Source organism: Crocodylus porosus, unplaced genomic scaffold (genome assembly GCF_001723895.1).
Source record: "Crocodylus porosus isolate Cpor-Errol unplaced genomic scaffold, CroPor_comp1, whole genome shotgun sequence".
Taxonomy (NCBI): Eukaryota; Metazoa; Chordata; order Crocodylia; family Crocodylidae; genus Crocodylus; species Crocodylus porosus.
In genome coordinates, this window is record NW_017728918.1 from 20,779,696 (window position 1) to 20,807,660 (window position 27,965).

The 27,965-nt window shown below is 40.7% G+C and overlaps 1 protein-coding gene across 1 annotated transcript in view; it reads left to right on the forward strand.

Moving 5' to 3' along the window:
- NBAS (neuroblastoma amplified sequence) overlaps positions 1-27,965 on the forward strand; it is a 364,123-nt gene that overhangs the window by 6,777 nt on the left and 329,381 nt on the right. Inside the window, exons 2-9 of the mRNA XM_019538135.1 lie at positions 5,938-5,992; positions 6,613-6,649; positions 13,472-13,549; positions 15,728-15,775; positions 16,866-16,909; positions 17,781-17,914; positions 19,836-19,969; positions 20,092-20,190. Of these exons, the coding sequence (XP_019393680.1) occupies positions 5,938-5,992; positions 6,613-6,649; positions 13,472-13,549; positions 15,728-15,775; positions 16,866-16,909; positions 17,781-17,914; positions 19,836-19,969; positions 20,092-20,190 (629 nt within the window). The remainder of the gene's footprint in view (positions 1-5,937; positions 5,993-6,612; positions 6,650-13,471; positions 13,550-15,727; positions 15,776-16,865; positions 16,910-17,780; positions 17,915-19,835; positions 19,970-20,091; positions 20,191-27,965) is intronic.

Sequence of the window (27,965 nt, forward strand, 5' to 3'; positions counted from 1 at the left end):
CAGTACTCTAGCTACGGCCTGACCAGCGCTGCATAGAGAGGGAGCAAGACTTCTCTGGACCTGTTAGTGATGCCCCTGTTGATGCATGACAGGGTGTGGTTGGCTCTGCCTATTGCTTTGTCACATTGGCAACTCATGTTCATACTCGTATTCACTCTTTCCTTCCTATGCAGGGGGTCAGACTCGATTATCTATTGAGGTCCCTTCTGACCCTAACATCTGTGAATCCTCTGATTTCTGCTTTCCTGATTCTGACTCCTTGTATGGAAACTAAATTTTATTTACTGAGCATGTGTTTGTATCAGCTATTTGTTACCCACCTGAGTTCTGAGTCCTTTGTTAAATGTGAAGTTATTTATATCTGAGGAAATAATTTCTATTGCCAGTTAAAAATTCAGCATTCAGGTGGGCACTAAACTGTTGATGCAGATGAGCAGTCAACTACATATAAAGATACTGAGTGTTCTGTGGGTTTATCTTCTCTCCCCAGGTGGGGACATCGTGTGTAAGAAGCAGTAAGTCTGAACAAGATGCAAATGCGCAAGCAGATAAGATCCCTTATCTGGTGATTGTGCAAATATAGTCAGAGGCTTCCAATTGTAGAGCTGGAGTCTAATTTAGCTTTCAGTGTGATGTCATACTTCACAGCTCCTATAAAGATTGCATTAGTCACTAGAAAACAGGAATAACATACTCTGATTATGTGATTTTCTAGAACATGCCATGTTCTTCTGCTTGTTGAGACCAAGTTCTAAGAAATGGGACAGTAACAGTATATTTTGAGCCTATTAGCTGTAATGGTGCTTCCTTCATTTGAAAGTAGATGGTAAAGTGAATCATCTGTGAATCTGTACCAAAAGGTATTTCTTTGGTAGATCAACAAATGTAACACCAGACTAAACTGGGATCACTTCTTTTTATTGTGTCTCCTACATTATTAGGTTTGTGAAAGTGCTCTGATTTTCTGCAAACACATGTGAATAAGCCTCTCTACTTACTTTTGGTGTGTTATCAAGATTGTTTCCATTTTGCGGTGCAAAAACAGGAAGTTTTGAAAAGTGTAACTGTTGTAGTTTACTGTGGAATTACTTTAGACCAGCTTGGAAAGGGTGTGGAGACTTCTAGGGAAGGTAACATTTGGTCTTAGAAAGAGTTCCCCGGTTTTTAACAGAAGATATGAGTGCTCCTTTTAGATCATTAAGTCCGTTCACAGGCTTTCAGAGACCGCTTGTATCACATAATTTCTTTAAAAAGAGATTGCCTTAAATTTGGGGGTACACCAATAGAGATTTCTTTGCCTGGTACTGTTAGCTGATGATCAATCCATATTGGCCAGTGCTAATCTGATAACCAATATTTAGTAATAGTTCAAGGCATTTTAAACTTCCGACATAAATAAACCTGTTTGTTTGTTTTGCATTTATGACACGCACACATGCCTCCTGCCTATTCTGGCTCTTGATGAGGAAGGTGGTGACTGCCTTATTCCCATGCACGTTTTCCCCTCACCCACAGTTCCTACCTGATACCTCCTCCTTGTGCAACCCGTGGTGCCATCCCGGGTGGGTGGGGTGGACGCTTGTGTGGATAGTGGAGCTGGGTGTGTTTGGAGTCCCAGAGCTCACCACTGCCTCGGTGCTAGCCCTGTACAGCCGATCTCCTTTGGCCTCAGGGGAGAACCTGCTTTTTGCAAAGGCTCCTGGTGCCTGGTACAGCAGAGTGTGCCTTGCGTGGTGCTTTACCCTGCCCACGTGCAGCCCAGTGTCTTCACAGCAGCTCTGGTGCTCAGACTCTTGCTGCGAGCATGGCATTGCCATTGCAGTGACAGCAGGAGCGGGTAATGGTTCCTTTGTTGCTGAGCATGGTGCCCTGTGACCGCTCCCCAGTGTCCCCTGCCCCTCCCGCTGCTCACTAGGACCTGTAGTCTGCCATGGGCTCAGGTTGTGGTGCAGGGATGCTTGCCAGGGTGTTCCAGGCACATGGCCGTAATTTATTGGCTACAGTGACCAAAAACAGCTGATGGCTGATGGTCATTTTTCTTTTTAATGGTGCCAATCTGATAGCCAACTGATATATCAGTGCACCTCTACCTTAAATAGGTTTTATGGTTTTTTTGCCCTATTGATCCTATTATGAGGGTGTTTGGAGGTTTCATTGCCCTGTTATTCTAAAATAATAACGGTCTTAGTCCGTCTGTCTGTCTGTAATGCTCTTGGAGCACTCTGGTTACTGAAACAACCAATCGGAGCATTATGGATAGGAGGTGGAGCGTCACCATGATGGGGGGTGGTTGGCGGTGGCATGGCGTGCTTGTAAGGGAGGATGGAGTAGATGGTAGGACAAGCTCCTGGGAGATGGCAGCAGTGTTGGGGGGTTAGGAAGCAGCCCCACTCCCCCCGGTCATTCTTGACGGGCAATTTGCTGGTAAACCTATAAGGCCTAAAGGGAAATATTATTTTTACTCTCTGTTCATACATCTCTGAAAATACTTTTTAGGGCCACACTGTTTCTGCCTTTTACAATACTTAGGCAGTGTTACAGTCTTTAATTACATGAGTGTGCTTTTTTCACAAGACTGTCAACCTTCAGTGCAAATTAGTCCATTGATTAGTTCAGTGGGAATTAGTGCATATACTAAATAATTAGATTGTGGCCTGTAAAACCTCTGCTTTATTTTTCCTAGGACTGTAAAGTGAATGAGGGAGGGAATTTCAAGAAAAGAAAGGAGGGTCTTGTGATTCAGGGCACGAAAGGGTAGATCTCTATTCCTGCCCTGTTGTAGAGTGTGATGCTAAGCAAATAACTTTATGCAGCATGAAAAGCTTGGTTTTTAATGGCAGGAAGCTTCCTGGAGTATTTTCCTTTCCCTGTGTTCTTAGTCTTCACTGCTTTGTTCTTGGCAGCCTGGGCTATGGCTGGGCTCTTCATCTGTCATCTTTGGCTTTTTGTGGGTTTGGCTTTTTGGGGGCCTCTTAGCTACTGGTTGGCAGTAGCAGCTGCTGTTTTCTAGGTTTTCTACAAGTTTGTGTTTTGTTTTGTTTTTTTCCAGACAACCTTTTGGGGATTCTTGATAGCGGGCTATTTTTTTGAGTGCTGTTTTGTTGGTCTTGCTAATTTTTTGTGTTGACTTTGAAGAAACCAAGATACCCAGCCAGGTCTTTCAGTTGCATACACCTTGCCTGTTGCCTTCTCCACTTCAGGTACTTAGGTGCTAGAGGCATCTTGAGATGGGTTAAGGTGACTCCTTTGTGCTCCTCAAGAAGTGGACGCTGCCTTGGTGATCAGTTAAGACACTCTGTGACCTAAGGGTTTAGGAACTTTGGAGCTTCCTATTGCCTTCTTATTGGGAGTCTTGAGGCCAGAAGTAGTGGTGGCAGAAGCAGTGCCAGCAGCTGCAATAGGCACAGTTTCTAACATAAAGGAGATATCTGGGTTTAAGTGAAAATAAATTGTTGATATGGGTGGGTGCTCTGCAGGCTGTTTTTGTGCTTTATTTGAGATGCTCTTGGAACTTAGGTTGGTGAGAGCTTTGCTCTGAAAATAAAAGGAGATATAAAATGCCAAGAACTCTTAAAAGAAAATGAAGCCTACATTTCTCAGATCGGACATGCCAAATTAGTCAAAACTTCTAGTTTTAACCTCTGGGTGTCAGTTCCCCTTGTGTGAAACAGAGGTAACATACCACCTTACTGAGTGGCATGGTGCGAAGATGTATTCATCAGTGCTTGTAAAGGACAAAGATATAGCAGTGACAGTATTGAGGGGACAAGCCTGTGGGGAAACTAATAATTCTGCATTCATTTTAAGACTTAGATTGTGTAGAGTAAATAGTGCATAGTGCTGCATTGTATAGAGAGGATAACAAAATATTGATTACCGTTGTGTCAACACAGCAGGGATCTTGTGGAAAAAATAGTATGTGATCATATAATTAAATTTGTCATGCATAAACACAAGGAGGCTGAGTTCTGAAGGTTAGAGGGAATACCTAAATTCCTCAAATGTAACTTTTGAATGCCTGACTTTGCAATCTTTATGTTATTTTAATGAGGTTTTGCTTTCTTGTTTGGTTGGTTGTTTTTTTTTGTGGCTGAGCTCATTTAGCAGTCAACGAACATCAGCACTAAATAGATATTATATGCGTGAGATATAGGCCTCATTTCTGATATGCTCTAATGCAGAGTAAAATGTTAAGTTGTCTATCAAATATGAATGAATTGGAAAAGGAATTTTCTTATGTTGAACAATGACTTCCCCTCTGTGTGGATGTTGCCTATCGATCCTTTTGGAGTTGCAGCTTTATGTTAAGGGGAGAATTTATTCCATTGTTCCTAATGTAGGAGTAAATTATTTTTCTTTACAGATTAAAAATTAATTGATGAACAAGAACACCTAATAGTAGTTTGGAAACAGATGGTATGTATGTCTGAAAAAGTACTCTAGGAGCATGGCTCAGGCTCTCTGAGAAATCATGAGATTTAGGAGTCTTTCTAGCTCCTTAGAGTTTCCAATAGGATCTGTGCTCCAGAAATCGTTAGGCGTACTAGGATATAAGAAACAAATCAAACTTTGTGATTTATTTTTACTGTAATTCCATATTGCTGCCTGGCTGATCAACCTTCACTGAAGAAATTATCTGTTAGTGCAGCTATGTTGCTTGTCTCTTCAGCTCGCCCATGCGGAGACAAGATCCCATTCATTCAAAGGAGCTATTGACATGGTGAAAGCTATTTTTTCAAGCTGTATTGTAAACTTTAAATAGAAAAAAAAGAGTTTGTACTTTCTTAGACTAAGACTTTTAAATTAGGAGCCTGAAGTGAGATTATTTAAATGCATGTTTGGTTACCTAAATAAGAGACCTGGTTTTTCAAAAGTGCTGGATGTCTTCTAGATTTTACAAAACCTGGATGCAAGTCCCTCACTTCAGGTACACTATTTTTCAGTCTTAGTCCCCTGGAGTTACAAAGCCCCTACCTTTCTCACTGTCCTGTATGTCTTAAAGTTGTCTGCTTTGTTAAGGTAGTGGAGCGTCAGTAGTGCTTGGATTTCCTCTCCTTTTTACTTCAGGTGTTGTGTTATGACAAGAGAAGTGCAAACCGAGAAAGAGACAAAACAATGCAATAGAAAGAAAAGGAAGCCGCATTCTTCCTTATGCCCCATCTTCTCTTGTCTCCCTTCTCTCAGCTTGGATTTTCTTTTTGGATGTACTGTATATACCCTTCTCCTTTCTCTTTCTGTTGTGATGCTTTTCCTTCTCCTCTTCCTCCTGTTTTGGATATTTAATAATCTATCCAGTTGCAATAAAACATTCCTGTACTGTGGTTTTGTTTTTTTTTTTTAATGGGGAGCTTTTTGTACCATGTGTAGTGGTTGAGACTGCTTCCAAGCAGAGTGCTTGTGAGACTGTGTGTGGGAGAAATAATCTCAGGGCATCTGAGGAGATGCTTTACTAGGCGGAAAGTTGCATAAAAGAGTGTTTTTTGGAAAAGTTCTTGGATTTTTAAACCGAAGCTTTGAGAGAGTGACTGTTTTTCACATCTGGGAATGTAGCTCGTCAATAATAGCATGTTGACCACTTGTCTGTACTGCACCAGCCTCTAGTCAGTATTGTAATTTCCGTGCTCACTGTGTTGTAGAAATGCGTAGTCAGTACTGCAGAGCACTGTTGCAGGATAATGGTTTTCGCTACGACGGTAAACAAGGCAAAGCTAAATCAATGGATCCTATTGCTTTGCTTTATTTTTATTGCAGTTTGGCATATGCTGAAAATGTTCAGTCATCCAGCCTGTCTTATGCTATTTAGTTTAATAGGAAATGACAGATAGTTTTATGAGAAACACCTTTAAAGTAGAAAAGGTTTATCAGTTGCATTATTAAATATGTGCATGAATATTGGTTTGTTCACATGTTGATTGATAATTCTTTTTGCAATTGCAGCCAAGAGGCAACAAAAAACACGGTGCTTCGTTTATCATTACTAGAACAATTACAGGTAAATATGGTGTATGTGTGGTGAAGGATCATTGACTTTTTTTTTGGATTTCTGGCTTAAAAGTATAATGTGTGGGATATGCTTATGGAAAGTGCGTTACCTTGGGTCATCACATTGTGATAGTGTAGTGGAAACAGAATGCAGCACATGTATGTCAACCTGAAAATCACTTTTTATGATCTTCCCCTACTATCTTTTTAGTTTTGAGCTTGTTTTAGCCAGATGTTATCTCACTGGGGCATATTATTAAAACATGCCTGAAAAGCTGTCAGGCTCTTCTGCAAATTGATCTTCATGGGCTTTTTTTGTCAGAACTAACGTTATTTAATCTTGTGTTCTGGACAGTGTGATAAAAGGGATTTTTAAATCGGGACATGTTTTTAGTATTTCAGTGACAGTTGTACACCTAGTAATAAGTTGGTTAGGTTTTTATCCTTCTCACATTCAACCCAGAGTTTTGAGTTGCACAGGCATTTAGTTTGTTGACATTTATGTTAAATAAAATTTGGGGTTCAGTGATGAAATACCGAGGATATTACTTTCTACTGATAATGCTAATGTCCGTCTTGTTTTTGTTGTGATGTAAAACTATTTTTTAACTTGTCTTTCTCTTTTTGTAGGTCCAGTATCATTTTTGCTGCGGTCTATCTGGTACAGGTAGGTTTGTTGGAAATAAAAACACTTACTCTTTGCCAAATATTATTTCTTACCAAAACACTTTTTTTTAAGAAAGCTGCATGACAGTAAGTAACTTGTGGTTCTTGAGACGATCACTGCTCCACTGAACTTAGTGTAGGGCCATGTTAGTATCCTCAAGGAAAATCTACCCATCGGCATTGGTGATAGAAGTTGTATAAAAAGACCAGTGAGCTGTACTTTTGCAACATGGTGACTCTGAATAAACCAAATGAGTTTGTAGAACTTTGTTTATCTTCCAGGGACCATACGGGGTGTGCTGTGTTGTCATAAACTGAGCAATTACTTTTAGATTGAATCTATTTCTTTCCTTATGTCTGAAAATGCTTGAAAAGCTGGTACTTATAAATCAGTAAATATGGGACATAGCTGTTTCTCTTAAAATGAGACGTACCATTTGTGCTGCCATGTCAAATATAAGGATATAGATGGGAAAGTGAATGGTCATTTCTTTTTTATAGTCAGCAGACTTCCTTTATTAAAAGCTTAAATAAACTTGCAGGTGCATCCTACTGTACCAATATGCTATTATATTTAAGAAACTGCCTGACTGTCCCAATCCCCCGTGAGCGATCTGTTGAGTTTTCCAATTATGCTGACATTTACCAGAGCACAATTTCAATGGATATGGGAACTCCCATTTTTCTTATCTTACTGGCATTAAATAGGCTGGGGGCTATTTGTTGTGTCAAGTGTTAGTTCAGAAATTACTTAAATGTTATTTCAAAATCAAATCGTCACAGGCTGGGGATAGAGGGGAGGGGGTGGGTAAGGATGTATTAACTTTCTAGTCTTCTGTCTTTTAACTACTATCTTTATAACCCTGTCTTTTTCTGGTGTTTCCTTCAGCTGGGGCAGCAGGACTCATGCATTTTTCTTTCTCAATTCCTCATAGTTAATGTGTTGCAACTCTGCACAGCTGTAACTGTAGAAGAAAAGAGGCATCGATATCTAGGGCACTGGTTTTGCTATAGGCTATTTCTGTGCTCCTGGGATATATAAAAGGGAACATCATTTCATAGGAAGTCAGAATAGTTTTATATTTCTAATGTCAGCTGCTTCTTAGTCGTTTAAAAAATTCATTTCTGTCTTTATCCTTCCTTTCTTCTTTGGGTTTGATGGTTGGCTGTAATGCCTGTGTCAGTTCTAATTTCTTTCTCATTTCTGGTACAAATCTGACATACACCAAGAATTTGCTTTTTGGCATTAGATTATTGCTAGAGATACAAATAGGAAGCTAGTATTTGCATGTATAAAGAGGACTGTGATCAATTGCTATCCATATGCACAGGGAATAGGTTAAGAAATAAAATAGCTTAAGTTTGTAGGAAGGGACATTATCTATAGATATTAGGGAGAATTATAACGATAATGAAGAACAGCAACATGTAACTGAAGGAGGTTATGGACTTCTGTCACTAAATGTTTGAGGTCCCTTTTATTCCTGTGTTTCTATTACAATATAGTTAGATTCAGTTGGTATAAACTGAGGTGATGGAGCTACTTTGATTAACATTGACTGAAGATCCCATTCATTTATGGACAGCATAATGTATCTTCTAAACTGTGGTGGAAAGGACCATTTCAAGTTGCTGAGTACCAGGTTCTTTTTTTATCTCAAATTACTATATTTAGCTGAATCCAAGATGACTTTGAATGTAAGACGATGCCCCCAAAATTATATTCTATACTTGGAAATTTATGTCTCTTAAATATTTTTCCAAGCATATATTTATTATATTGGAGAGTCATCTTTAAATACATACCCTCCCCCACTGCTGCACCCTCCCTCCTTCCTGCCCTTGTCACATTCTGTCTTGCTGCTTGGTGCTCTGTCTCTGTGCTGGGTTCTTTGCTGCCCTGTACTTGTATGCTGGGTGGATTTCTGTTGCATCTTTTTACTTCTGTTTTACTCTGATACTTACTTCTAAGATGAAGCTTTATTTTCCCCATGTGGAATGGGGGGAAAAAAGCCCTTATCTTAGAATCGTGTAAATATAATACTCCTATAGATGAGTTAGTCCTAAGAAACGAATGGTAAAGTACAAGACTTAATAACTGTTTCTTTTATGAGAAATTGTACCCGAACTAGTGCTATCTGTAGAACTTGGTATTTGGGTTCTTCAGTTACTACTTGCTGAAGAACTGGGAAGAGAAGAAAGCATCTGCACTCCTGAACTCAGACATGCTGCTACTTCTCCTAACCCGGGGTGGGCAAAATAAGGCCCATGGGTCAGATCTGGCTCATTAAGGGATTTTATTTGGCCTGTGGCAGGGCTTTTGGTCCTGCCTGGGCCAGGCTCGGGGGGCAGCCTGGGTCATGGCTCATGCACCCAGCCCCATTCCCTTGGGCTTGCTGCTCCCCACCTACCCGCAGCCTCATCCCATCTATCCAGCTGAGTGCCCTGGATGTGCTAGTCCTGGGCCAGTCTCCATGGAGAACCCGGGATCACCAGGCAGTGAAAGTGCAGGGCCAGGCCCTGAGACGGAGCCACTTAAGGAGTTTTGGTGAGCTGTTGTGGGCCAGGGAAGGGGTGCCGACCCAGCTTGCAACAGCTCTCCAAAACTCCTTAAGTGGCCCTCCAGCTGAAATAATTGCCTACCCCATTAAGCTGGTATGCAGGCATCCTGGTTTTGTCCGTTTAAAAATCCCGAATTCTCTGATAAAGACTCCCAAGTTCTTGGATTTAAAACCCCCAAATCCACGTTTTTCTGTGAACAGTACAAAACACCACATATATATAGGGGGGTATGGGCACAGGTAATGTGGAGGAAGCTGCGGGGGGCATGCACGATATGGCAGAGGTGTGTCTGTGGAGGGGCATGCGGCTCCCCATTTTCTGCGCCCGTGGAGGTGTGTGGGGCTTTAGCTGGACTGGACCAGTTCTGGGGTTGCTGCCTTCATGGCCCAGCGTAATAATAGGCCACAGTATGAATATGAGCCAGCAGTGCAATGCTGGAGCCAGCAGGGCAAATAATACTGTGGCATGCATTAATCGATTTATTTTCAGCAAAACCAAGGCGGTGATTCTTCCCCTCTATTCAGCACTGGTGAGACCACAGCTGCAGTACTGCGTCTAGTTCTGGGCACCGCAGTTTAACAAGGATGTAGACAAGTTTGAGAGAGTCCAGAGAAAAGCCACACCTATGATCAGAGTCTTAAAAGGCAAACCATACAAGGAAAGACTGAGAGATGTGGGACTCTTCAGCCTGAGGAAAAGAAGGCTGAGAGGCACCTGGTGGCACCTTACTGTTACATCAGAGGTATACATCAAGGGCTCGGCGAGCAACTGTTCACCAGGACATCTGAGGGGGAAAACTAGGAGTAGTGGCCACAAACTTCTGGAAGACTGATTCAGGCTCAACATTAGGAAAAACTTCTTCACAGGTGGGTTGTCCAGATTGTGGAATAAGCTCCCTCCAGAGGTGATGCAATTACCTACCCTGGAAATCTTTAGGAGGAGACTAGACAGTCACCTGGCTGGGGTTACTTGACCCCGGTTGTCTTTCCTGCTTGGTGCAGGGGGCTGGACCCGATGATCTTCCAAGGTCCCTTCCAGCCTTACAATCTGTGAATCGATGAAAGGAGAAAATCCGCGTTTTCCTGCAGCAAATGGAAAACTTGGATCCTTGCTGAGATACATTTCATGGTGTTTGCTTAAGCTGAATGCTCAAAGCCGTTGGGAGTTCTCATGCCATTTTCCTGAAGTGCTGCTACGTTCCTTTTATTTCATACATGTTTTATTTTCATCTTTTTCAGTACTCCTTTCACTGTGTTTCTGTATCTTTTCTTAGGGTACTTCTTTTGTTACTGCATTTAACCTCAGTAAAGAATACTATAGTTCTAGAATTCATTCTCCTAGTGATTCGTTCAAGGTCATATAACCTGTAAAAGTCTTAGCTTCTCTATTTGGAAAATGAAGTTATGCTTCTAGGATGTAGTTGTAATAAAATAATCTCAAGGTGTCAATCATTCAGGTTATTTCATTTTGATACAAAATGGTCACAGCTTGAAACAAACACAATTATATCTTGAATCAGTCGGTCCTAGTATAGCTTGTTTTGAATTTTACATTATTCTGACATGCAGAAAATGTCTTTGTCATTCCAAGGAACATGTTCTCTCCCTTAGAAAAAAATTGTGATCAGCTTTTATCTGAAGTCTCATGTGACTTTTCCAATTTATTAACAAGTGAGGGCAAGGACAGAGATACTTGTAGCAAAACACATAACAAAAATTGTTCTGGTAAAATTCTGGAGCGGGAGTGCCCAACCTCTGGCCTGCAGAGCCATGTCATCAGGCCTGTGGGGCTCCTATGGTTCTTGAAATTTGGCAACAGGAGGGGTGGCAGTGTTAATGACTCCCAGAGCTAATGCTGCCTCTACTCCACTGTCATCAGACTTCCAGCATGATGACCCCTGTGGATTGGACAATGTGGTCCTGTGCAGCAGATTCTGCTGGCCTACAGTCTGATCCAGTGTGATCATCAGGGATCTTGTTTTTCTGTTTGTTGTGGAAAATGTGGCAAAGTACGGATTTTCTCCTTTTAAAGAAACTCCAGAAAACATGGGATGCCCCCTGCAGACTGGCAGAGTGTTTGGGGTTGTGGTGGGGAGCAGGACACGGGGGGAAGGGGAAACCCATATGCATATGGTGCATGCACACATGCATGTGGCAGCTAGACAATGTGTTGGAGAGCACGTACTGCAGCTACCTCCAGTTAAGTGTTTATGTGGTAGGCAGGCAGGCATAGGTGACATTTTCTGTGTGCACAGCGGGCATGGGTTGTGCGGCTGCAACCTGGCTGGACCAGCTTGGGGCAGGAGCCACCTCCACAGCCCAGCAGGTTGGACCCAGTGTGGGAGAGAGCACTGTGCAGCCATGGCCACCAAGGTGAGGCACTGCCTGCTGACCCCAGCAGCAGTGGGGCCACAATTCCACACTACTACCGCTGTATCTCACCATGGCAGCCATGGTGGCGCAGTACTCCCTCCTGCACTGGGTTCTGCCTTCTGAGTTTTGGAGGCAGCTCCTGTTTCGAGCTGGTCTAGCCCACCTGCAGCCCTGCACACCCATGCCCTTCTGTGGGTGCAGAAATCTGGGGGGGCTGGGCACACCCCCCCAATGCATTACCTGTGCCTCTCCACTTCCCTGATGCGTTGCTGGCACCCACATCCCCCCCTTTCCCCACATCTCCCCTCCCCTGCACTGTCGGGCTGGAGCCTGGGGGTAGGAGGCAGTGAGTCGGGAGTGAAAACACGAAAATATATGCATATTTAGAATTTAATTTACTATAGTGATTTAAGGCACTAGTAGGCTTCCACATTGGTTTAAAACTGTGAGTGTATCAGTAAAACATTGTGTTCAACTCTTACCCATACATTTATGGATGTGTGAAATGGGTTGTATTCAATTCAGATTCAGCCCGAATCGGGGAAGGTGATTTGATTCTGATCACTGTCCTGATTTGATTTGGCCGAATCTGAAGATTTGATGCTGATTCAGAGAATCAGGGATTCAGCCATAGACACGGCTTTTAATGTTTTTTTTCTACACACCTTGTATGGCTTGTGAACACTCTGATGCTGGGATGGATGGAGCATCCCACAGGAGTGCGTGGGATGCCCCCCACCCCCCACATTTCTTCCCAGCTTGGTGATCAGCTGCGGGGGGGGGACCCTGGGTGCTCCTCCAGACCCAGGAGGCACCAGTTGCTGGGGCAGGGGGAGGTCTCCCGTGCACTACATGGCAGACCACTGTTCTAGAATGTTAGTGTATCACAACATAAGGCTGAGTTCTATTTCAAGAAGAAAGAGAAATGAGAGAAACCTCAGAATTGTGGGGTATGCTGTCTTTGCTGTAACTGCATCTTTGTTAAATTTAAATTGCAATTTAATATAACTTTTGAGAGCAGTTCTTTTAAAAAGAGATGCTTCTTTAAAAGAGATGTAGCTAAGAAAATACAGGTTGGATGAATGGACTGTAAGGTGGATAGAAAACTGGCTGGATTATTGGGCTCAGAGGTTAGTAGTCAATGGCTTAATGTCTAGTTGGCAGCTGGTATCAAGTGGAATACCCCAGGGGTTGGTCCCAGAGCCAGTTTTGTTCAGTGTCCTCATCAATAACCTGGAAGATGGGATGGAGTGCAACCTCAGCAAGTTTACAGATGGCACCAAGCTGTGGGGAGTAGTAGATATGCTGGATGGGAGTGCTAGGATTCATAGAGACCTCGATGAATTGAAGGGTCAGACCAAAAGAAATTTCGTGAGGTTGAATAAGGACAAGTGCAAAGTCCTGCATTTAGGATGGAATATTACATGCACCAGTATGTGGGATTGACTGCCTAAGCAGCAGCTTTGCAGAAAAGGACTTGAGGGTTACAGTGGACAACAAGCTGAACATGAACCAACAGTGTGCCCTTGTTGCCAAGAAGGTTAATGGCTTACTGGGCTGCATATGTAGGAGTGTTGCCAGCAGATCAAGGGAACTGATGGGGTAGAAGTTTAGAAATCTGCTGCATCCATTGGCAGGGTTGTGTACAGGCTGAAGCATGTATTTTCTTGTAAAATATAGTTGTTGTTTTTTTTTTAGAGACTTAGTAGCCATTGAATCTTTACTTCTTGGAGGGGAAAAAGATGTTTTAGGTAATAACAATAAATGAATTCTGTAGGCCCAATTAGGTTGACAGTGGCTTTTGAAACTAAAATGCATTTTGCATAGATTCTACTGTTCTGAGATTTCCTTTTTAAAAAATCACAGTTTAAATGTCTTTTGAATTTCAGTCCTGCAAAGTCTTCTCTCCCTACTGGACTTGTTCGCCTGGTTAGTAAGCAAATCAACTGGCATCTTGTGCTTGCAAGGTAAGAGGCATATAATGTATCCTTCTGTGTTCTTTGTTGATGCTTGAGTTGCACATGTTGACAGATGTAACATTTTTTATGCTAATGATGGTAGGAAATAAACAAGTAGTTACTTTGTTCTTTATAGTAACTCCTGTATTAATGCTTCCTTTAAATTTGTTAAACTAGCAATCATTTTAAAATAAACTTAGAACCTGAAGGCCCTTGCCAGATGTTAACTGCACAATAAATAGCAACAAGGCGCATGCATAAAATGTTTAAGACCCAATAAAATGCCAGATCAGCCACAAAGATGTTCCACATTTAACATCTAGAGCTCCTTCAACGTGAAATACCTTTGTGATTGGTTTCTATCAAGCTTAATTTTGAACATGCGATATATAGCTCTCCAGGAGCAGTGCTCAGAAAGCTGGCATGTTGAAAGGGTAGAAGCACTTCTGGCTTGCACCGAGTCTTTTAAAAGTCTCCAGCTGAAGAGCCGGAGATGGGGGACCCCCTCCCCAATGTTGAGCTCATCTTGCCCTGGGACCTTTAAAAAAGTGTGTGCAGCTGAATCCCAGGCTTAAGGATCCAGAGCAGTGTGGGCCTGAGGTTGAGAAGCATCTTTCCAGTCTCAGCCTCGCACTGCCCTGGTACCTTAGAACAGAATAATTTTAAAGGATTTAAAGACTTTCTCCAATTTTAGGATCATGCTACCCCAGGTCCTTAAAAAGCAGGCATGAGGTTGAGATTAGGGAGAGGCTTCACGATGTCAGACTCACGGGACCTTGGGAGCCTAAAATCTGCCTGAGCTGGTTCCCCTATGCTAGGCTCCATTTTTGTCTTTTTAAGTTGCCAGCAGGCAAGGAGCTTGGCATGTCTGGAGTGGCAGACTGTACAGTTTTTGAGATCAAGTATAATATTCCTTTGAGTCCAGTTGAACAATTATATTAATGTCTGCCGGGGGCTGAAGGGACAGAGAATAAATCATGGTCCAGGTTTGGTGCAGTGGATATATAGAACAGAATAGAGGTTCCCAATTAAATAGAAACATTTGTTACGTGCTCCAACTAGGCTATAATGGAAGGACATAGAGGTAAAATTCTCACATCAGAGTTCTGCAATGTGAAAGAGGTCGTACTCGGAACCATCTACATTCGAAAAAAGGCAGAAGAGACTTAGCATTGGTACCATTCTTGCCCTCAAACAGATGTTTGATAGGGCTGTCTCAACCAGGACATTTAGGTTTACACACCAGACTTGTTTCATGTTGCGCTACTGGAAGCTTTTAGTAGCTCTGTCTAGCTTACACCTGAAAGTGATCTCAGTTTTCCAGCAAAGCTGGTGATGGGATAAATCTTTTAGCTGGGGATCTGCTGGATGACTTGTTAAAAATAGTTGATCTTTTATGTCTGACCCTAAATATGTGGAAATATTCTTAAATTGAGAACAGTAATTTGTGGTTGAGTCAGCAAATCAGACTTTTTTTTTTTATTCAAGAGATATGAAACAACGATGAATGATGAAGTGAGACAAAGTTATACTGGTTTTGCTTAACATGTTTTGTTGTGATCCTCAAACAATATTGGTCATATTGCATATGATGAATGGTCTAACTGGTATCTGATTTGAAGGCAAGGATCTTTTCCTGGTGCTTGAGAAGCTTGCATCTCTGCCTTCTACCAGAAATTCAGCTGACTATTTGTGATGCTCTGTATATTTGTGGCAGAAATGGGGATTCACTTCCTGGCTTCTGCTATGGTTAGCTAATACCCTGGAATGTGATAACCAAACTCCTGTTTGAACTGGTGCAAATAATATTACCTCTGAAAATATCCAACTGCAACATTTGACTTGGATATTTCATGCAACTGTCATTATATGTGGGGTTTTTTTTTTTTTTTTTTTTTTTTTTTTTACTAATTTTGTGTATGCTATGCTAATAACAGTTTATCATTAATAAGATGCAGTTTCTGATGCATGAAATCCACTAAGAGTGCTGAGTTGTGATGCTGAGCAGTATTTTGTAATAAATGACATCACCCAAATTACAGCATTTCGATCTGTTATGTAAAACAAAACTTAAAACATGGGTTTACAGACTGGTACTTGAAGCACTGAACTTTCCCTTTCTTCTCTGTTCCAGAAGAGCAAGTTTTTATTGACTTTTTCACCTGAAACAATGTTTTTCCTTTTTAGCAATGGCAAACTGCTGGCAGTTGTTCAAGACCAGTGTGTAGAAATCAGGTAACTTGGTATTATCTGTCATTTCACAACCAATTTCATGGAGTAGTTTGCTAAAGTGTACTTCGTGATTTATAAGGTGTATTTTTACAGGCAGGCTTATAAAAGAACAAATATTAGACATCATAATATGTGAAATGGTTTAGAATGTATTGTAACTCAAAGCAGTACCCTCCCACTTTTTTCTCTTTCATTCTTGATACTGTATTAGTGTACATTTTATTTAAATGAAAAAAGGGTGTTGAGAATTAAATGAAATGCCTGGACTGCATTAAGCATATTTCACGTTCTTTGCCATCTTTGTCCTCACATCTCCCACTAAAGTAATTTTGTACAACCAAAATGGAGTAGTTGGTATTTTGGATTTGGGGAGGAAGCTATCATTTTATTTAGCTTTGAGCTCCTTGTGTGTGTATATATGGTACTGTATAAAGAAATCAGTTTTCAGTGGAACAAGGTAAAGACTTTTTTTTTTTTCTTGTTCCCTCCTTTTTTTCCTGGGGAAAATTGCCAATAGCAAAAAACTTTATTTACCAGTTTAAAAGCAACCACCACATTTAAGTATAGAATGTATCTTGATTGAATTTGTTTACATGCTTCACACACATCTGTTACTTAAGAGAAGGTCAGACCTACTATTTATATGTAAAAGAGAAGCAAATGTGTGAAAACTGTTTTGATCAAAATGGCCAAGAACATCATAAATGTCAAGTCTCGGAGCATAAAATTGATTTTAGCGTTCTTACCGTGTAGCTGAATCTGTTTCCAGTCTTTATGCTGTTGCTGAAATATTAGCCTGAAAAGAAATTGAGCCCAAATTTACGGTTACCAATCTAATTTCACAAATGCAACTGTAATCTGTTGGAATTGATTTTTCCTACAAATGGGAAGAGTTTTGTCTACGGATTGTGAAGTGAGATGCTAAAATTGTCTTCTGTGTTAAGCCACATTGCCTGTTTTGAGGACAGAATCAAATGCTAACTGAATAGAGAGTTAAATGCATAAGATTTTCACAGTGTGCACTTATTTTATACATTCTGTGGTATTTTCCTTTATTAAACATTATAGTTAATTTTTATTTATGATTTTATAGGTCAGCAAAAGATGACTTTGGATCCATTATTGGAAAATGTCAAGGTATACAAGAAGGCAAACTTTCAATAGCAGTGACTTTTGTTAATTGGTACTATTTTTTAATGGGTTTGAGAGATTACACAGGTGTCTTTTGAGGAAGTATCTATGCTAAAAACTTTGATACTATTTGTTTTTCTTCCTTTTTCTTTCCTATTCAATTACCATATTGAGCTTGAATCTGTGATATGGGGAAGTTAAAGGATGTTATATTGAGGCAACAGTAGTATTCTGCTTTATGTATACTTAGTCTTTAGACTAGTTTTTTGTAGCAGTCCTGTCTATAAAAATATTCTGTACATATTTTAGGAAGTTTGAAATGTTTTTTTGTTGCATTTTTTTGTTTTGTTTTTCCACCACTTGTTTATACTTTTTAAAAGTTTAAAAGATTCCTACCTACATAATCAGTATGATGAGGAAGTGTTAAGATTAAGATTGTAACTGTAACTATACAAGACCTGGAGAATTCAGGATTGAGAGTGTGTGGATGGAATCATGGAAAAGTAGGCTTGTGAGGGACATAAGGAGATCATGTAGTCCAAAACCCAACCTGGGTTAGGCACATCTTTGCCATCCTAGACAGTTGTTTGTTTAACCTGTACTTAAACTTCTGGTTACAGAGATTATACAAGCTTTCTAGGTCATCTGTTCAAGTATTTAACCATCCTTTATAGGCAGAAAGTCTTTCCTGTTACCTAACAGGTTTGGTGGCAGAGACTTAGAAGAACTTTTTTATATGTGCCCCCAAAACTCATGTTGTAATTCAGATTTCAGGTTTACAGTTGAGGAAATTAGTAAGTGTAGTTTATAAGATAACCGATGAAATGCCTCTTGCCCCCCAATTAATTTTCTTTTTTTTTTTTCTCCTTTTGTCTAGTTCCAAAAGATCCTAACCCACAGTGGAGGCGAGTGGTATGGAGTCATGACTGCACACTGCTAGCCTATGCTGAAAGCACTGGAACTGTGAGAGTGTTTGACCTAATGGGAAGTGAGCTTCTGGTCATTCCACTGGTATTTTGCCGCCTTCATTTTAATACAAAATTAATGTGGTAGAATTGTGTGCAAGTTTATATACATGCATATAGTTGCCCCTGCCTATTCATTGCTAGAGATTTAGTAGCAGAGTACCTTAGCGCAAGAACTTATATGAGACTTTTCTTACTCTTACTTTGGGTACAGTATGGAGTATTTATCACAGTCAATTAAACCGAGCTATGTTTAGCAAACGAATAGAATGTGGCGTTCCTGATCATTGTTTTGTCTTAAACTACGGCTTACCAGAGAAAACAACAAGGAAAGTTTAGACGCCTCTGCAGGAAGTGACACTTATGTTTTATTATCAACGTGATGATAAAACACAAGTGTCACTTCCTGCAGAAGCATCTAAACTTTCCTTGTTGTTTTCTCATAAACAGGCCTATCATTGTGCTGTTCATATTTAGACTCAGACACACACCGTGGTGATATTGCTACAACAGGAATTATAACAAAAACCTTCTTACTTGAAGAAAATTAACACTGTTAGCTTGCTTTAACAAGGAAAACCTTGTTAATTCAAAATGCAGGGGACCAAAAAATACCAACTTTGAAATAAACAGGGTTGAAATAAACACATGGAAATTCCTGTGGGTACATACAGACTTAGTTTACCCATGTGCAGACCTTACTAACTGATGAGAACAAAGTGAGGAGGGCAAGCTATATGAGCTATTTGTCCAAAGCTAAAAGGCTCCTGATTTCCAATATGGTTCATAGGTCTGAGCTCCATCAGAGTCAACAGTGTTTCAAAACATGGTGACCCCACAACCTAGTACTACTCAGTATGTGTCTGTACTCCAGATATCCCCTCCTCCTTTCTCTCAAAGAAAGATTTGTGTTATTTAGCACTCTACCTGCAACTATAACTGGGTGCTCTTGCAGATGAAACGTGGGCTGCCTGACCACACCAGTCACATGTGACAGCCTGAGAGAGGAGGTGACAAAGCCTCTCACCTACATAGACGTTTGTTGCTGTTCAGACATATAAAGCTAGTGAAGAAACAAAAATAACTGGAGATGGGAAAGAAAGGCGTGGCTCAGCTGTGGTAGTATAGAGGCAGTTGAAATGTAGTTGACGTAGTAGTTCGTTATAAGTTAAAAAAGAATTGGTACTGGGGGACCAAGTACAATGGGTAAAATGTTTTATTTGGATGGGCTGCATTAAGCTAGCCCTGTGGTGGGTTCCCACTGGTGTATTTGCCCAGTATGGGCCTCTTTCTTGTGCCAGATGCCCTATGGGCACACAGTGCAGGCTGCATTCAGTCAACTTTGTAGTTGATTCTCACAACTAATTCTGGCAATGGTTTAAGTATAGATAAAGTATCTAACAAGGCTTTTCTCATCCAGCAGACCAGAAGACAGCTTCAGACTTCAAAACAGCTGTATTTTGAATTAGCTGTATTGCAACCCATACGAAAAAAACCTTTTCTTTTGGCTGGGCAGTGACAATAGCTTCAAAGTATCTGATACTTCGAACTATGTGATATTGCAATGATGAGGGTTTCCTGTATAACATTGTTTTAGAACTTAAAATGAGTAAACTTGTGTCGTCATTTTCAGGACAAAAAAAATGATGGACTAACCCCCCGCGTCCTGCTGGCTGTTTGGCCCGCACAGGGGTGCCACTGCCCTTGACCCTCTCGACCCTCCTCCTGGGAGGCAGTGACACGGGGTGGGGGTGGCCGCGCTCCATCCCTGGCCTCCCACATGTACCCCTTAGGGCCTTCCCAAGTACCCCTAGGGGTATGCGTACCTCTGTTTGACAACCCTGATATAAGACCTATTTCTGTTTTGTTCAGCTTCAGTGCCTTTTTACGCTTGATGCAGTTTATAGTAAAGATGACTTTCAGCTGCTTTTTAATAACTGAAACTTTCTTTCTTTCCTGGATTAAAGTCGACCAGTTTTCCTGGAGATCTGAGCTATGCTATTGCTGGATTGATCTTTCTAGAATACAAAACTAGTGCGCAATGGTCAGCTGAATTGCTTGTTGTCGACTATCGTGGTGAACTGAAAAGTTATCTTGTAAGGTAAAATTAAACGTGGATGACAGTGATATTTTTTCAGAACAAACTTTTAAAGTACTGCCCTTTCCTCCCCACCCCGTATCAAACATATTGTCCTATTTATTTATTTTTCTTTTCTTCTCTAGTGTTGGGACAAACCAATGTTACCAAGAGAGCCATAATTTCCGCTTTAGCAGCCACTATGCCCATAGAATAACAACAGTGGTTTATCATCCTGGGCACAGGTAAGCTTTTTAGCTAACTGTGAGTACTGTTAGAATGACAGAATACCGGTAGGAATAACTTGTGTGTACTGAATGTATTTGTACAAGATTTTTTTTCTTGTAAGTTGCTAGCACGTCATCCAAACTCATGATACAGAATAGAACTAATTTAATAGATTTCATAGACATTAGGACTGGAGGGGACCTTGGAAGATCATCGAGTCCAGCCCCCTGCCCCAAAGGGCAGGAAGTCAGCTGGGGTCATCGGATCCTAGCAAGATAAGCATCCAATTTACTTTTTGAAGGTGTTCAACATAGGTGCTTGAACTGCTTCTGATGGCAGGCTATTCCAGACCTTGGGGGCTTGGACAGTAAAGAAATTCTTCCTTATGTCCAGCCTGAAACGGTCTTGCAGGAGTTTATAACCGTTTGACCTCATCATCCCTTGGGGCGCTCTGGTGAACAGACGTTCCCCCAGATCCTGGTGGTCACCCCTGATAAACTTATAGGTGGCCATCAGATCACCCCTGAGCCTGCGCTTTTCCAGGCTAAAGAGCCCGATGGCTCTCAGCCTGTTGTCGTAAGGTCTGTTTTCCTGACCTCTGATCATGGGTGTGGCTCTTCTCTGGACTCTCTCAGGCTAAGAGAATGCTGTTCCCGGTGTTCATCATGGCCTCAACTTGCAGACTTCTGAACTCATATGAGCTGTTTAGATGCGTGAATGTTTGCAGGGTTTGTATTATACATCATTATTAAACTGGTATTAAAATAGAAACCAACAAGAAACTTTCTGTTAGGATCCAGTTCTAGAAGTTTAGCTTTCGTTTATAAATAGGAAATTTTGCCATTCAGTATACTTGATTCAAATTTACTATTCTTAGTTTTTCTTTACAATAACCTATTATGCTCATATTCAATAGTTAGTTTTTCCTACAGACCCAGAGTAATTAATAACCTGTTTGTTATGTATTGTGATTTAATGGTGTGTATGCATGTACACATATAACAAATTGATAAAATCCAGAGCTAGGCTTGGCAACACAGTGGATTATGCACACAGATGGTGGGGATTGGCGGCAGGTGCTTCCCCTGTGCTGAGGCAGGGAGAAGTGTTGGTACCCATGTCCTACCTAGTGCCCACTTACCTCTGACTGGGATGAGCGCTAGGGTTATTCTGGCCTGCAGCTTAAAAAGTTGACTGCTGATCAAAATCTGCATGTATTGATTGTGCTGCTAGCTTGCTCGCTCTTGTGAATGCACTCGCTGTCATGCGCTTTCTTGCTCTCGCGTACTTTCATGCTGTCTTGTTTGCTCTTGTGCTCACTCACTCTCTTGCTGTCTTCACTTGAACATCTTGAGAAAGTTAGTGCTACTTATAAATCCATATTGGTTAAAAAATGTCAGGCAATATAGAATAATTGCAGGCCAAGCTCCTACTAACTTGCATGTGAAATGATGGTAGTAGTAGTATGTGTAAGATATGTAACTTGTTCTAATGAAAAACTCCATTGTAGCTTTTTTGGTAAACTAGGCATTATTACCAACATATGTAACTGAAGTGTTTACAAAGCTGGTTAATTAATATTATTTAGTTGAACACTTTGAAATAAAATACATTTCAGAAGTAATATATAATTTAATTTGGTTACAGAACATTGGTAAGTGAGTTTTCCAAGGAACACATTTTCCCATGTCCAAGCAAAAATTTACCATTGAACCATTATTTCTTTCTTAGAGAGATTTCTGTATAAAGTGGGAGTATAAATTACTGTAACTTATTTAATGACAAAGGCATCAAGGGTCCCTTAGAAGAGAAGGGTTATAAATCGGTGGTTGTTGGACTTTTTCTGGTTACAGTTGGGTTAATTTTAAGTTTGTAAACACAGTTATTGCTGTTTGCATGCCTGTAGTTAACAGGAGTGGGAACGTAGCTCACCTCAGCTGCACTGTAGTAATTGCACTTGTGCCTGCAATTTAGCCCAGAGGATAGCTTACCTTTCATTCCCTGCAGGGAAGGAGCAGAGAGATGAACAGTTTCCAAGGCAATTGAAGTATAGCAAGTCCCCACTCTTTATTAATTGTTGACTCAGAAACTGTTCTTGTATGTACAGTTACCTTGCAGTAAGGAAAACTGGGGAAATTAAGCCCTGTTTCATTTGGGGTAAGCCTGGTTTGATTTCAGTGTGGGCTAGGAGCAGACCTAGAGATAACAATTGCAAAGCAGTCTGAAGCCTGATAAGTTCCTGAAGCTGAGCCATAGTAAGACCTGTGCCCACAATAGACAAGGCAGTGACTTACTGTGATTCAGCTGCTCTGTAGTAACTGTACCCAGTCTTGCTCTTACTCTGTGACAAACTAAGACCCATAACTCCTGAATGAAATAGGATGGAGTAGCCTCACTTTAATTTTGACTCAGTATTGGCAACTGGAGTCTGAAGACAGTTTCCACAGAGTAATGGAGGTGTGTTAAAGCTCCACCCTCTTACTGCATTTTTCTCATGTACCCTATCCCCACAAATGAGGCATACATCTTGGGTTTTTTTGGCAAGGCACAACAAAGAATTATTTCCCCCCAGAGTTACGGGCACATACTGCAGGAACAGAGCCTTATCTTCAGGGCTCTCACCTTCCCTTTCCTGCTGAGGCAAAATCTACAATTTTTACCCTTGCACAGCTGAATTGTTAGCTGCTCTTGCTCTGCCAAAAGCTGGAACTGTAGCTGCTGTTGAGGACTGGACTCCATAGTAGAGCTGGAATGGACTTCACAAGGTCAGCTAGTCCAGCCCCCTGCTCAAAACAGGAGGATCCCTGACTAAACTGTTCTAGGCAAGTGTCTGTCTCGCCTCCTCTTGAAAACTTACAAAGGTGGAGATTCCACAGTGTCTCTACGTGGCCTGTTTCACTGCTTGACCATCAGCTTTGTCAGAAAGATCCTCCTCTCACCTAAATTTTTCCTGCTGAAGCTTGAGTACTTATGTCCCCTACAGCCAGAGAAAAATACCCATCTGTGTTTTCCCTGTAATCGCCCTTCAGGTATATGAAGACTTTTATCAAATCTTCTCTAACTAGGCATATCTGGGCAGAGCTAAAAACAGTCTGCAGGGCTGTGAAATGGAAAAGAGAGCAGGAGTTGCTAAATTACAGATTCTTCAGCAAAATGGCCAAAGAAAGGTTCAGTTGCTACGTGGAACATCAAGATCACTAAAAAGGCGAGTGGGTCATTAATACTTGTTGAGTGAAGAGCATTTAGGGGGAATCGAGCCGATTCTAATGAGCCATGAAGTCAATTGACTCCATCAGCACTCCCTGAATAGAAATGTCACCGTTGCTATTCTGGACAGAAAATCAGCTTAAGATATGCATCCCAATTTTGGAAGGGTAATTTTGGGGAAAAATTACCCTTCCAAATGACATCTGATGTGGGTATAATGCAGTAATTTCAGAAACAGGCAGTGATTGTAGGCTTAGGAGAATGAGGCACTTTGTAGAGCTTGTGATCCCTACTTGCATAACCAGTGTTCAGATGGTGTAACTGCAAGAGCTGCTTAGGGAATGTTTTCAGTGGTTTTTTTGTGTTGGCAAATGACTCCTTTTAAAAGCCCAGACTTCTTTGTGGATGGTTTCTTTGCAATAGAGATCTTTCTCAGATCCAGGATGGACCTGAGACTCCGAACTGGAAAATATTTTAATTTTGTGAAACTAAAATGAGAGGCTTTGAAATCTTTTTTTTCTTACATTGAGGAATGAAATGAGTTTTTAAAGAAAAATTTGAAATGAGAGATATAATTCTACTTTCCAATTTGCACCTGGCGAGTTATTACCCGGTCTCTGGAATGTGGGAAACCTCGTTTCAAGTTTTGTGATTTAGAGAGACGTTATGTCATTGATTCCCAAAGGGTGTGCTGTGATGAGCAGAAGAAATGTGCCATGAAAAATGGGCTGCATTGAGCCTCTGGCCAGGCCAGCTGCACACGGCTGAATCTGGCCTGTGGACTGGTGCGTGTAGTGTGTAATTTTAATTCGGAAAAAAGTGTATCCTAGGTATTAAAAGTTTGGGAAACACTTCCTTATGTGAAAAAACTACTCTGAATTTACCTGAGAAGGAACTTGAACCTATATTTCTCACACCTTAGTGGGATTGCACTAGTTTCTGTCTCTTCCCTGTGTGTCTGTGTGTGTTTTCCCCCTGCCCTAGCCCTAGTTAATATGACTGTAATGGGAGAGGGAGGTTATAAATACACACTTCATAGTACCATACAATATTATAAATTTATTCTTTTAATCCTTAGTGGCCGAACAGATACTGTTGTGTTTTAGAAAATATACTCAGGCAAAATTCCCATTGTAATTATGAGCAATAATATGTCTGATTTTCCTTTTGCTCATCTTGATGTAAGCTTGGAATATTTTGTTGGTGTCAGAAAGCTCACTTGAGCATAAAACATCTGTCTGTGATCAGAATTGAACCTAGTAATCTGGTGGCATCTTAGTACATCATGCTTGGTATATGCAGTGATATAGTCCTCCGCATTTCAAAAGAACTCACCATATGCATGGCCAGTGAAGCTGAAATTTAGTGGTAGTGAAATTCCAAAACTTTCACCATAATATTTCCTTGGACTAATTCAGGATGTCAACCTGTATACTTCTTTGGGAGAGGCTTTTTTTTCTTTCTTTGCCATGGAACAAGTCATAAAGACCAACCTACTTTTCTATCAGATGCAACAATATTGTCTCAACTACCACAAATATTGCTGACAAGATTTCTCTTAAGTCAAAACTGTTGCTCTAAATGATCAAATATAGCATACAACAACCCTGTGTCCTTTATTGTTTGAGCAACATCAAATTCGTGGCAAAAGTACAAGTTGTAGTGCGTCAGAGTCAGTTTTGGAACATCCTTTTTCATGCATACCTTTTTTGTTGATTTGAATTTTGACAGCTATGTAGAGGGAACTGTCAGACTTTGATAGTGTAAGTTCGATGCTGCTTTTTTGTAATGTCAGGCACAGATAGTGGCCTTGAAAGACAGGTTAATCAGCTTCTCTTGTACTGGATTTGTGCAAGGTAGGAGGCAGAGTCCCAATTTTGTTTTTCCTATTTTTAAATGTATTTAGTACATTTGCTCTGATATATTGTCTTTTATATTTTAATCCCTGCCTTTTAAAAAGCTCATTTTCCTTTCATTGTCTCCTTAGTGACTGTAGCTAAAATCAAGAGTCCACAATTTTCTTTTCCTAGAAAGATGAGGGCTGATACTTCCTTTTTTAATTTGCCAGAAAATGTACTGCTGTGATTTTTGTGTTCTGCAGAATGGAAAGTAGGATTCACCTTCCCTGTTCAGTCATGTTGGAGTGAAGTAAAGAGTTGATCAGTGTGTCATGGTGATAGGAACTTATTTTCTGATTATGTGTGTCCAGTGAGACGTCCTCTACTGTTTCCTTAGTAAAGGAGAGTTGGTCTTTCCTTACTGGTGTTTTAACTTTTAGATGCAAATGGTGTTCAACCTCTTGGCCCAGTGAACCGAATGAGCGGTGTGGGACCCATTCTTGGGCTGGATCAGACCCTATACCCCATGTGCATGTCTGACTCTATACTGCGTCTCCTGTGGTTGTCCCGTTTGCTGGGATTGTAGCCCTGGGACCCTGCAGCACCTCCACTGGGTTCCATGCTGTCTACGCCTCGCCTCGCATGGAGGGATCAGGGTCTGGGGCTCTGTGCTGTCTTTGCACACCGGGATTGGTGTGGACCTGATTGGGGCTGGGAGCTAGATCTGTCTCACGGGCAGGGGAGGGAATACTGGTGTTTAATCCTCCCCATAGTTAGAAAGAGGTTTGCTCTGCTTCTCCTGCCTAATCTGTTAACATCACGTAACCTGATGCAATTCACATTCAGTACAATTGACACCCTCCTCCAGAACTCCAGGGTGATGGTAAGTCAGGGCTATAAAACCTTGTTGTGTGAAGGGGCTTATATGGTGCCTGCTCTCTCTGTGCCTCATTCAGGGCTACTTTGCTCTTGACATTTATATTGGCTTCCAAATTTTACAAAAGCCATCTTTCTTACTGCCAGCTTCATTACTGTGATTTGATTAAAACTTCAGAATTTTACTTTATTATGAGAGGAGTATTGGTTAATACAGTAACTTAAGAGTGTGTTTGACAGATCCCATTCTTACATGGGTATTTGTGGCTGTTTCATTTTCTGGTCAGTTCTGGAAAAATTATATCATCAGTGTATGTATGTATGTGTGTATGTATGTATGTGTATGTGTGTATGTGTATATTTTGCTAGAGGAATGGGTTAGTTCTTTATAGAATCTATAGAAATGGGAAATCGACTTGACAGTTGAGTAATAGAAGCTATGGATGTTTTGCAGTTAGCTGCACAAAAACAATCTTGTCAGAACATTTATGCATAGAAAAGCACCTCAGAGATGAAACCATTTCTGTTGTAAAATTATTCAACTTCTGCCCCCAGGGTACCTTAGTGGGTTGGTCTGAGTCTTTTAATTTGATGGATATTAATGTAAAGAAAAAGGAAGAAGACTGTCTGTTGCTTTTTGTGGTTTGGAGTATCTTCTAACTAGAATATTGGTAATTGTGGCTGTTTTATGGAAAGCTTACAGCTTTTTTTTCTTACGGAAGTTGCTTCCCCCTGTTTCACAAAAAAATCCCACTTCATATTCTGTAGGGGATGAGTGCCCTTGGGTGAAAACGTGTTATATCCTTTGCCAAAGGGAAAGTTCAGACAACTTGTACTGTTAGCATTTAGAGATGATGCTAATAACAAAATCGCCTTATCTGGAAGACTAGAAAGAATATGTTCAGTAGTAATAACAAATAGATATTTTAAAGGTTGTGTAACTCTGGGTTTGAAAAGCATGAAGAAGTTGATACTTTGATCTGGTATGCAGGCTTATCCTCTTGATTTTTTTTGTATTTGTTATTAGTATCAGAAGGTTTCTGACTCCTGACACCACACAGAGTTCAAAATGCATGAACAAAGCTGATTATTGGAGTTGCACCGGTTTGTTTTTTTTTTTTTAATTCAATAAAATGAGAAGATTTAAAAGGAGCCTATTGAGTTAAAAATTGCCTAGTAAATAAAGTTCTTAGGGTCCTGTATGGCTACTTTCAGCTTATAGAAAATGAAATAACTACCAACATCTATCTTATGGTCTACTGTTTGTTTAATTTTTACATTTTATTTTGTTAAGCTGTTGATATCTTACTTGTTTCTTACCTCTTTCATGCAATCGCATGTCACTATTGCTGTGTAATTGCAGGCTATTTTTAAGAACACAAGAATTTTTTCTTTAAGAGTCAATCCTTTGATTTTTAGAATATCAAACAATGGCTGTGAAATGTGGGAACTTAAGAGTTTCATGGATAATAGTGTCAATAGATGCACCAAGCTTATCTGGTACTTTTGGATATAATATCAAATACTGGGGCTGAGTGCAGTGATGCATCTAGTTGTTAAAATGGGTTGTTGATGTGAGAGGGGAATAATTCATCCTTCTCTTCCAAATTTTAAATTTAACTTTTCATCTTCCAAAATTGAAAAGGAATAAATGAAATGCATGAATGCCCCAAGATCTTTCTGGATACCACAAACCAAATCTCTGCTTGTCTTTTCTGGAGCATTGATGTAGGTAGTGGAGGCTAAGGATGTGGTTGTTACGGGGGACCTGAATTTCCCGGACATCTGCTGGGAAGAGCAGTCAGCCAGGTCTGAACGCTCCCGTAGGTTCTTGGCCAGAGTGCAGGACCTCCATCTAACCCAGGAGGTGC